The sequence below is a fragment of the Manis pentadactyla genome, chromosome 9, assembly GCF_030020395.1.
Source record: "Manis pentadactyla isolate mManPen7 chromosome 9, mManPen7.hap1, whole genome shotgun sequence".
Classification (NCBI taxonomy): Eukaryota; Metazoa; Chordata; class Mammalia; order Pholidota; family Manidae; genus Manis; species Manis pentadactyla.
The window spans coordinates 114,480,202-114,492,596 of record NC_080027.1 but is presented as its reverse complement, the minus strand read 5'-3'; the positions used below and the strand labels follow the sequence as shown (position 1 = coordinate 114,492,596).

General features: G+C 37.1%; 1 protein-coding gene across 2 annotated transcripts in view; it reads left to right on the top strand.

Moving 5' to 3' along the window:
• KCNK2 (potassium two pore domain channel subfamily K member 2) overlaps nt 1-12,395 on the top strand; it is a 119,595-nt gene that overhangs the window by 68,930 nt on the left and 38,270 nt on the right. For both annotated transcript variants that reach the window (XM_036912540.2, XM_036912539.2), the window contains exons 4-5: nt 7,310-7,470; nt 8,133-8,319. In XM_036912540.2, coding sequence (XP_036768435.1) covers nt 7,310-7,470; nt 8,133-8,319 — 348 coding nt within the window. The remainder of the gene's footprint in view (nt 1-7,309; nt 7,471-8,132; nt 8,320-12,395) is intronic.

The following is a 12,395-nucleotide window of genomic DNA, read 5'->3' as shown; positions in this document are numbered from 1 at the left end:
ATTCAAGGTGAATTTTAGAATCATTTCATTACATTGTGTAGTTTTAAAAACTATGAGATTTTCATTGCAAAGATAGTAAATTTATCAATTAGTGGGGCAGCAATTTTATTTTTTATGCATTCCCACACAGAAATATTGTATATATTTCTCTGTATGCTTTTCTTTTTCTTTATCCTCTATCTAAAATATTGTGAGTTTTTATGTTTATGTGTCTGTCAGTCAGTAAGAAAATATTTATTGACTGTCACTTATTCACTAGTTAATAAGCCATTAAGTCTTTGGAATTATAGTTGTTAAATATATATGTAAATAAATCATAAATTAGTGTCTGTACTCATGAAACTCATAGTCAAGTGGGTTATAGACATTAAATAGATTGTTGCAAATAATTAAATAATTCCAAGTGTGCACAGTTCTTGAAGTGGGGGTAATATTTATTTGTAATATTAATAAATTTTGTCTGAAAAGTGACCTGCCCACTTGGGATTGTTCAGTTAGGGGTGGTATATGTGAGCTCCGGGCAGATGTTCTACCTACAATGGCCTCACAGTAGCTTTCCATGGAAGGCCCTTCCCTATGTTGGGGAGGAAGGAATTTTATCTGCCTCTCAAGGTTCTTGTAGCTGGTTTAAGAATCAAATGAATATGAGACAGATTAACAGGAGAAAAGAACAAAGTTTGATTACATACGAATGGGAACTGTACAGGATGTAGGTTCCAAAGCCAGTCAGGGACAGTGAGGTATGTCTGTCATCCTGAAAGGGGGAAATGGTCTAAGACTTAAAAGGAAAAGGGAAACAATTCACAGGAAGAGGAAAGAGTAAATGTTTGGTAAACAAGTGTAAACAAATGTTTGCTGGGCCACACAGAAACAATGGGACACAGAGGAATTTTAACAAAGAGGCTTTGCCATATCCCTCTCTATCCAACACCGCAGTTCATATTATAATGTAGTAATCTATGGTGATAGCTCTCTTCCCATAGCATAGCTTCTATCTAAGTTCTTTTTAGACCATGAGGACAGTCAAAGTTTTTTCTGAGTCTTTGGGACTTGACTGTTTTCAACTCTGAAATAATCTGCATGTCACAATGCATGGCACATCTTGGGGCAGCCTGCCCTTGGCCCCTGCGCTTGAAAGTGCTGTGAAGAGATGATAGCTGTTCTAGTGATGGACTCACATGCATGTCAAGGAGTGGCCTGCAGGCATTGGCCTGGCTTCCATCCAGATCTCTGGCACAGACTGTGTATGGTCTCTTAAACTTGACTCTATCTTATTCTGTAGCGTATTGGTAAATAGTAGGTGGCTGAGCGGGGAAAAGCCCTAAATTGTAGTGCTTGCTGATTTTTGTGGTATAAATATTACTACTATGGCTGATTTCAAGTTACCAATGTGAAGTCAACTGTCTTGAAAAATTCCTAAAAATACAGCAATTAACTCTTTACCTGAGAACCCCTCTCCTTCCCCAGGTCCTGCCCTCTGTTTTCTTCCCCAGCCTTCCTCCTCCAAGCTCATGCCCATCGTTCAATCTCTATTCCCTCAAACTCTTTGGAAGCTGGCTTGACTGCATTCTCTTTGTTAGGCATATGTTAGGCCATAAACTGACAGCTCCCTCAGGAGAAGCTTTTTGAGTGTGAACACCTTAATTTAGGAATTGAAAGAAAACAAAACTTAATATTGTTTTTTTCCCTTTTTTCTTCTTGCTATCCCCATCTTTTTCACCCTGAGGCAACAAAGACACTGTTGAGTGAGCAGGAGAAGGGTCAGAAAGTCCAGACAATCACAAAGATGATTTTAAAAGCTTAGCATACTGGATACCTTAGAGTCAATGGCTACCTTTCAAAATCCATGAATAGTATCAAGTATTTTAACCAGTGAATGTTCCTTGGTTAGATCATGCAGTAAATCTGTGCAGGGAAGTCTGCTTTTATCTTATGTAGAGAGAGGGCAGAAAACATGAGGAACCATCCCCTGAACACCCACATGATTCTCTTACTCAGGGAGATGTTTGGGGAGTGGTAGGCATGCCCCTTATGTCAGAAAATTGCTAGGTCACTTGTGTGTGTGTGTGTGTGTGTGTCTGTGTGTCCACTGGGGCGTGGTCACTATAAGAGATGCCACCTCTGAGGCATGGATTCAGCCAGAGAGCTCAGCAGAATGGCAGTGAAAGAAATATTTGGAAGATGAAGCAGAAGACAGAGAAAAATATCACGATCCATCCTTCCTACTCCCTTCAGATCACTTTTGCTAACTTTGTTATAGAAATAAAAAATGTGAAGTATAAGGATGCCAGAAGGAACTGGTCTCCTTTTTTATTTTTTGATCAGTGAAGTGTAGATTGGTGACATCTAGAATTCTCTTTGGATTTTGGGCCGTTTTATTGATCATGTAAATAGGCTTCCAGGGGAAATCCAGTCAAGTTTTTTGAAGCTGTGTTATGGCTGCCAGGCTGAACATGAGTCAGTGTTAGGTGAAAATGTGGAGCCTTGATTCTTATGCTCTTTTAACTTGCATGGGGCAGATCAAATTGAGCCCCCTGACAGTGAGGTTTTTATTGTTTAAGCAGAAAAATTTCTGTTTAAATTTATAGGGCCCATATCTAGTGATGCCTCAGTCAGATTTTTTTTTTAAGTTGCTTCTTTTATTTTCAATATCTGATCCTTCCTGGGGGTAGGTTACTTCTGATGGATGTAACTCTGAAGAACATTTGTTCTCTAATGCAAAAAGGGAAAATGGGATGGAATATGATAACGCAGATGCCTGTCCTTCCTCAGACCACATAGTTATTCATCTAAGGAGCAATAAAGAACAGTGTTGGATCTCAACAGGACTCCCCAGAATAACCAGAGAATCTGTGTCAAAACTGTCCACGCTGCTGATTTTCCAAGGCCTTCTTGTTTTTGATACTATGCTTACTGGTGTTAGAATAGAGGATAGGGCTGAGGTCGCTGAATTCCATTCTTGGATTAACATATAGAAATGGTGCACTATCCAAAATAGTTCTGTTTAAACATTCTTTTTCATCTTTGGGGTGGCCTCTTTCTTCTTCAGATTACCTTGATGCATATTTCTGGGCCTTTCTCACACTTGCCCTGGATGGGTCCTTTGCACATACTGCTCTGGTGTTTGGCTTTCCAAAGCATCAGTGGTAAGAGCAGGTGGAAGGTCAGGGAGTAAAATGTGCAGACGCCTTACACCAGAGCCCACAGTCCTGCCAGTTTTCCCTAGTCTGGGAGTCCAGTGTGGCAGGCTCTTCATTCTTGCCTCAAGGTTTCTTCCTTGTCTCCCCAGGGCTTTCAGCCTCTCCTCACCCTCAGAGCAGAGCATATATGTACTTCTGAGTCCTTTTCAACCCATGGAAGTTTCTGAAGCCATGTGGACAAGAACCTCCCTCACTTCTCTGATTCCTACTCCCCAACACTGGGATCCACTGGGGAAAGTTCTAGGCTTTTTTTTCTTCTACATAGAATGTAAAAGCACATTTATCTTTTAAAAGGATATCCTCAGTATATATACAACACACATTTGAGATGTTTTAAAATGACTATTATCTTATTTATTAGCTGATTGTTTCATCTGTCTTCATTTTCTTTTCTAGCACTTGTTCCAGATACTGTAACTAGTAGGTAAAAGTTTGAACAGAATATTTACATACTCTCAAAGTGTTTCTCCATAAATGAGGTATTGATTGCAAAGGACAAAATAGTAACTTTTAGTGGAGAAATCTAGTGGACCCAACTGAACTCAAAATCAAGATCACTATTATAGAACCAATTGACATCATGTGCCTTGGGTTGAAATGCATTGAGAAGGACCGAATACCATTAAGTGGTATTCCTGCAAAAACTGGATAACCTGAACCTCTTCGTGAGGAAGTACAAGATGAACTAAAATAACTGGCTTGTCTTGTTTAAAAAGCATCAAAGTCAAGAAAGACAAAGCAAGGTTTAGGAAGTATTCCACAAGATTAAAGGAGACTAAAGAGATTCCAGTGAAATGTAATGCACAATCTTGAATTGTATCCTAGAGGAGGAAAACAAAGGACATTGTAACTCCAAAAGGGAAAATATGTTCCCAGCCTGGGGCACATAGCCTTTGAAGCCAAAATCAGCCAAAGGGAGAAATAAAGTGGGAGAAACCATTTATTGCGTACAAGCAGTCATCTACTTCTCCTTGCCTGTGTGTCTCATGACCTGCCTGCAAGAAGGACCCCCAAAATACCTCTCTGGTCTGGGTGCCCGCTAGCTCTCCAACCCACTTTGTAATCACCTATTGATATGGAGATGGACGACTTGTCTCCACCCCTTGGAAACACCTACTGATACAGAGATGCACTAAGGCCAGGCGAGAGAGTCTGGAAATACTGAAATTTTACCCACAGACATTAATAGAACAATTGGCAACATTTGAAAGTAGATTGCAGATTAGATATTAGCCCTGTGTCAGTCCAAAATGTCAAAGGCTGCTTGTGAGGATCTGGGTTCTGCCTGCTTCTTACAGCCATTCACTGTACTTGGGCTGCAGTTACCCTAGCATGAGATCACCTTCTGTAGCTTGCATCCATTACTTTTGTTCTTTGCCTTGGGCATCAGAGTAGGTTTGTTGCCTTTTCTGTGTTTTATTCATTCAGATTATTGAAATCAGCTACCATTATATGTGAAAAGTTGACTTCCTCTATCCATGCTATTTGGCCAATGATCCTTCTAAAGGATGGCACCCATTATCTGACAGAACATTAGCAGAGAGCATTGTATAATAATGACTCCATTAATCTGGCTATTAGTGTGCAGACTGATGGGACTAAATGCACTGATTTACTAATCTTTGTTCCTACCAATAATATTGCTAATAGTAATTATAATAATTATTATTATAGTACCTAATTTATATTGAGCATACAGTGTGATAGAATTTCCTAAGCCTCTTCATGTAATACCTTACTTAGTTCTTGCAACTTGATAAAGTAGATAATAGTAACAATACAGTCTTTTACCAGATGAGAAAATGATTTGCCAAGGTAATATACCTAGTGAGTGATGGATCCTGGAATAGCTATAAAGATATTGCCAAATTTTTGCAGATTTTTTATTCTGGTATCTCTTTCAATCAGTTAATTTTAGACTTTAAAATGCTTTTAAAAGTCATGATGTTTGCATATCTTACTATAAATCTATGGACTTTTTATTTGATGATCAGTAATTAACATCTTAAGAAACATTGGTAAATTCATATATCTAATTCCCTGTCTGGTACAAACATGGATTTCTCTTACAAGCTGTTAGCTAGAAACATGCATTTACCTCACAAAACTAAACAGATGCATTAAGATGACAGAAAACATAAAAATAATGGGAAAAAAACCCATAGTGTGCTTAAAGACAGGGAAGGTGTTACAAGGGAGCCACACAGTGATGGATTTGGGGGATGAACATTCAGGTTGAAAATGACATCTTCTTGAATTAAGGAGCCCATGTCTCCCACAGAAGCAAGACAGAGGATTCCAAAAGGAAAATTTTCTAAGGGAACTTCATAAAGGTGCCAAAATTAGACACAGGAGTGAGCCAATGGGCAGTAGGCTGTAAACTAATCCAAGTGCTATGCAAACGCTAATCCAACTGCACTGTAGCTGTCTCCAGTCTTTGCCTCCAGAATGAAGCTGTGAATACAAGCTCTTCAGAGTTATAGTACAGATATTCCCAAAGCAGGCAGTGGGCCTGAGAGGCAGTGAGGCAGCTGTGAATTGGTAGCTGCCATGAGGAATTTGGAGACCCTGCTCTCAGAAGTCACGTGAGACGCACACATGCATGAAAGCCCATTCAGATGCCATTCCCCTTCTTCTGTCCAACACTGCCTCAACCAGAGGTTCCTTTCAAGAGAGTCTTACATACAGCACCAGATCAACCACAGTTCTCCCCGAGGCTGGGAAATACATTTCAGCCACAATCTAGTATTGTACTGTGCTTACAAGTATGACAATACCACCAGGAACTTTCAAACACTTGAAGAAATTCATGTAAAGGAAGCACAGAACTTCTCTAAAGGAATTGAGTTAATACATGATACAATGCTTAAAAACAAAGAATACAATTATTATTTTATGGTATAAGAACAGTGTAATGAAAAAAGGCAAAGTTCTTGAAAATCAAATACATTAAAAAAAAGAAAAACAAAGAACCCTTAAGAGATGAATTGGCTAACAATGAACACCAAACTGGCTGAGTAGAAGGAAGAGAAAGATAGAGATAATATGAGGGGAATAAATATGGGTTAAAATGACAAAATATTAGCCCATCTCCGCTCCCCAAGGGAAGGTTTTTTGAGGGAACCACAAGAACGGATTTGGGGTGATGATACGAAGCCTTTTGATGATATATGCCTTTTCTGTAGCCAACAAATAGAACATTCATATTATTTCCAGACAACAGTGAAACAAATACAAAAACTGTCCATTATAAAGCCAGAAAATATCAATAGATTCCAAAAGTAAAAATCATACAGACCATATTCTTTGACCATAATAATTATAAAACTGGAAAGTAACAAAAAGCCAGTCCTCAAATATCTGTCCACATTCTTGAGTAAAAGAGGAAATTAAAACTAAAATTCAAGATTAATGTAATATGAAGGACAATGAGAGGATTACATATCAAGAGTATCAAGAGGGCATACATTCTTTACTTCAAACAGGTGTATAGACATTGTTATTTAAAAAAAAAGAAACTTGAAATACATTTTAAAATAAAGATGAACTACACTTTAAAACAGTTTTTATCATGACAAGTAGACATCCTTACACAAAACTGAAAAGACTTCAAAATCCTCAGACCTTTAAAAAAGAATAATTTTAAGTTTTACTTATTCCTTTCTGGTAGGTATTTGAGTGAAAACAAAATTTTAAAAGTTGCTATGAAACTGTAATTTTTAAATACCTTATAAGCATATTTGAATTCTCTTAAATTAAGGCAATACACTTATCAATAAATGCCAATGAAAGCTTTATAGTGAACAGGTTTATCAGGATGAGAAATAGAAGTAAATTTAATGAAAATACAAGCATGTTGCCTTCTCAGTTTTCATCATCTAGTTTAATTGGAACATTCACCATACTTGGAACATTATTGAAATCTTTGCCTATAAGAATAGCTTATATTAGAATATATTAAACGTTTCTGTAATACAAAGGGATTCTTAACTAGTTGGAGTCTCAGATGATACCTTACAATATCTGGGAATTTCTGAATCAAGCTTGAGGTCATGTTTCAAACTAGTACTCATTTATAAACAACTAAATTCTTTTTCTTTTGCATTTAGGATTTGGAAACATCTCACCACGCACAGAAGGGGGGAAAATATTCTGTATCATCTATGCCTTACTGGGAATTCCCCTCTTTGGTTTTTTGTTGGCTGGAGTTGGAGATCAACTAGGGACCATATTTGGAAAAGGAATCGCAAAAGTGGAAGATACATTTATTGTAAGTATTGATGGCCTTTTAACTACGGATTGTTGTTTGATTTTTTAAAAATACTGTAACTTTTATATCTCCTCGGGCACAGTTAGACATTTAATTATGGGGTTGTCCAGAATAATTAATATGTACCTCTATTAGTATATAACCCGCTGTATAGTTATTTTTATACTTAAGTTTTTGGGGAGTCAAGAGTTGTACATGGATTTTCAACTATGCAGGGGTTAGTGCCCCTAACCCCCACGTTGTTCAAGGGTCAGCTGTATTTAATCCATGGTTCAGTTTTCTCCATTTTCATGTTTCCAGACTGTGTTTGGCCCACAATCCATTGTATGTCTATAGAACAGCAATATTTCAAAGGTAGTTCAAGTAAACAAAGAATGATGTAAATCTGAATCATATTCTCAGGTCAAATGTAATTTACCTTCAACAGTATTTTACCTGATATACAGCTATGTAAGGGCAAAGTATCACCATTATTAGCATTGACTTTTGAATTACTATGTTATACCCAATTTTTATAGGTAAAGACAATTGAAAATTAATTATAAAAGGGAATGAAAACAAATATTCTTGCTTCCAATTTGCTGATAACAACATATCTGGGTTGGCTTTGCAGGTAAGCCAGTAATCAGCCTATTCAATCAGTTTCTCTCTCTCATCTGCAGAAGTGGAATGTAAGTCAGACCAAGATTCGCATCATCTCAACAATCATATTTATACTGTTTGGCTGTGTACTCTTTGTTGCTCTGCCTGCGATCATATTCAAGCACATAGAAGGCTGGAGTGCTCTGGACGCCATTTATTTTGTGGTTATCACTTTAACAACCATAGGATTTGGTGACTATGTTGCCGGTAAGTTTTTCCTGGCACTGACACTGCTCTCCTAACCTGTGGTCTTTAGTTAGATTTTTCCCTTGAGTTTGCAGCACAACACAGTCGCTGTCTTAGCTTCCCAAGGTTTCCACAACAAAGCTTCACCAACTGGGTGGCTTTAAACAAAAGAAATTCATCATCTCAAGGAAGTTCAAAATCAAGGTGTCAGTGAGTCCGTGATCCCTCTGAGATTCTAGGTAGAAGCCTTCCTTGCCTCTTTCTAGCTCCTGGTGGAGGCCATCTGCCCTTGCCAATCCCTGTCATGCAACTGCATCCCTCCCATCTCTGCTTCCGTCATCACATGGCCTTCTCTGTGTCTCTGTTGCTGCGTCTACTTTTTCCTCTTTTTTAAAGACACCAGTCATACTAGATTAAAAGCGTACTCCATCCAGTAAGAGTTCATCTTAACCGCTTACATCTGCAAGGACCTTATTTCCAAATAGCCCCTTTGTGAGAGACTTGAGGGTTAGGACTTCAACATTCTTTTTGGAAAACACAGCTTAACCCATGATAGTGACAGAGCCCCCCAAGAAAGGTCATTCTGTGACAGTGGAGATAAGCAGAAGGGAGCAATTACAAATTCAGTTTTCAGTCTATGAAAGAAATTTAAATTGCTTGCTGTTCAGTATCTCATATACTTACCCTAATTTCAGAAACCAAATATCTCCTTCTTAATTATTTTTTAATAGTACAAGAATTTGAGTTTAACTTATCTTTGCTCTTTTTACTTACATCTTTTTCATGTGTTAGTTTTTAGCACCTGAAACCTTCAGATATTCTTAGTTGCTTCAAACCTTCTCTTCATGAAGATATTTACCTCATTCGACTTTCAGTACTCAGGACATTATTTCTGACCTTAGCTAAAGTCTTTCACATTCTTTATTCATGTCTCAAAATTTTTTCTTTTTCTATAAATGTTGTTTAAATTGCAATTTGCTTTATTATTGTATCTGTTAGGTCTTACCTTCCTATCATTTTAAAGTTCTTTCCCAGTTTTACTATCCAGTTATTATTGCTCTAATTCCATTTCTAAATAAATTATAATAATGGTGGTAAAATAAGTGTGGTGATGCTCTATCATGGATCATTTTGATGAACTACCCCAAAATCTAAGCCATTCTTGAAAAAGAATCCAGTTTGAAATACTAGAAAAACATCCTCAACATTGTATTAGGGATATGCTCATAAACTTCCCAGAATAAAATCACCAACTAATTTAGTTCTAGGAGAGTTTTTTTATATTTTCTAGTTATTTACTTGTTTCTTGATCTAAATTTCTTATTTAAATATTTTCAGAAAAGAAAATATGTTGTATAGTTCTATACAATCTCAGAGAAGGCTGATAGTTCATCTGTTAGTGCTGGTTTAAGCTGGTAAAGCCCTCCTTTCTGGGAAATGTTTAATGCCCTTGAAGTTGGGGATATTTTCATAAGTGAAGCTTTGCTTTTGGTCAAATACATACACACATCTCTGTCCTTGGGGGGAGGCCCTGGAAAGGAGGGCACTCACTCTGCTGGAGATCTTTTAGTTTTCTAATTAATAAAATGTGGAGAGAAGAATTTCAGACATTTGTAGCTCCATATAAGAAGCCAAGCTTCTGTCCTAAAATACCCTCTTTTCTGTTCTGTGATGAAGATACATAATTGAAATGTGTCATCTTAAGTAGAGATGAAAAGTGCATCAATATAGTAGAAAGTGAGATATAGTGATGATAAAATTGATACTTACAGTATGTTAATGTTTAGCTCTTGTACCACTATAAACGTAATTAGGAGGGTCTATAAAAACTCTGGAGTATATAGGTATTAGGTGATGAGTCTCTCATTTTTAGGTCAGCAGCCTTGATTGCATGTGCTATTTTATTATTTTTTTGTAGTAATGAATAGTAATAGGAATTCAGCTTTACCGCAATTTAACTAACACAATTATAAGACATTTAAAATGTACCTCATGGGGATTTGATGTAGGTCCACATTATGAAAGGATTTCCCCATCTACTTAATTATTATTAGATTCTGTATTTATCCCTTTTTCTTTTTCGGTGAGAACATTCAAGTTCTACTCTTTCAGCAAATTTCAGTGATATCAGACAGTACCTGTGTGTTATTTCAAACAATTAATTGACAGACTGTGTCAGCCCAGTATGTGGCCCTCTTAGTCTGTGGCCCTCTAAAATGCTAAAAATTATAAATAAAAAAAAGGTGGGTGGAATCCTAAAATAATGTTGTATTTGTGACCACAGTACACCAGTACTTCATTAAAATCTAAGAAATAATATTAATTACATGGAAATGAGTGACTCATTCAGGCTTCTCTTTACAACTTCTCTTCCAAGTCCATGATTTAAATAAACACATTTTTACTTTACAGTCTTGTAGAGGATGAAAAAAAATTTTTGTTTAACTAACCTTAGGAAATCAACACTCTGAAACTGTCTAGATCATGTGGGTCTCTGGGTAGCCACTCTATTAGGACAGAAGTTCAATGAAAGCACCTTGTGTGATTAATGGGGACCCTGAATCATGGATTCAGAATCGTGGTACATGGCCCATGGAGGTGAAACAAGGTAACAAAGTGCATTTGCCTGGCATGATCTGCACTCTAGTAAACATCCTTATTATTACTAGGATTTTACTATATTGTAGCCCTTTTAAAATCCATTACTTTCATATTGTTTTCATTTTGCCTAGGAAATAATAAAAAAAATGACAGGGACATACCTTGCTAATAATGAGCAAAGGAATTTGATGTGATGAAAGTGACAGATGCTGAGAAAGATAAATTAGAGAAGCGACAGATTGACATTGGCTTTGCTGACTCATCTCTCTGCCCTTAATTTGTGTATTTGGTGGCTGCTTTGGTCTTTGTGAAGCTGTAGAGTCCTGTTCCCGGTTACCGCAGTCCTTGCGTGCCAGATGCTTGCACCCAGGGAGCATTTTGGGAATGAGGATTCGGGTGAGGGGGTAGATGTTGCAAAGGCTGGGTGCTGTTCACAAGAGTCTTTGGAGAAACAAAAATTGTGAGATCTTTAAGGGTCTTTTAAAAGACTGCCTCAGATAGTTTCAGTAGAATGCACAAAAATAGCCTTTACGTCTGAGTACCTTGTGTGACTATAAAGTAAAAATTAGCCATTGAGCACAGGCATATATCCCATCTAGGTAGTATCGGCTGTTTACTTTCCAGTACCTTCCCTCTTGCTATTAGATGTCACTGCAGATAGTATTCTTACTTAATTTTGGTATTTTTTTCCAGGGAAAGGCAAGAGGCTTTGCTCTAACTTGAACCTTCTCATCTTTTATTGGGCTATAAATCTCAAAAGAAAACAGGGGTGTACTTCTTGCAGTGCACACTCACTGTCTAATGATGCCCTCTCAAGCCTGCTCTGAATAGGATTAGGGTTCAATTATATTGTTGTACTTAAACTGTTTTTGAAGATGCATTAATGAATATGTTCTTTAAATTGTGCTGTTATTAAAGAAAAAGTAGTAACTTTTAGAAAGTGATGTTAAATGGTTAGGATACAGGTTGAATGTAACCTTGGTGTAACTGTTAGGAGGATCTCAAGAGCAATAGTGATGAGGCGGTGTTTCAGACCAGAACAGAGTGCTGGCAATGGGCAAGAAAGAACATGCAAAATAAACTTTCTACCAAGGAAAGGAAACAGAACAAACTCCTGTGTTCATGTATTTTTAAGCTTCATTCCTTACTTTTTATTTTGTATATGTCATAGTGTTCATGATATACTATTTAGGGCATAACAGATTTCTAACTCATAAACAAACGTATTTTTAATTTGCATGCACAAAATCTTTTCACTGTTCATGATATTAAATCAAAAGCATTTAGGGACTACCAGTAAAGACAGACACAGTTCTCAGGTTTCTTTATGTATGTGACTGAACATAGAATTCAGCATTTAGTTATTCTTCCGCATGAAGAGATCTCCTGGCAAATTTTAATTTCATATTTACATTTATGCAAGGGAGGTGTTTTAGTGGCTGATCAGTTTCCTTGGTGATTGGTTTCTACTCCTTCCTGATGGCCCTTTATGCCCT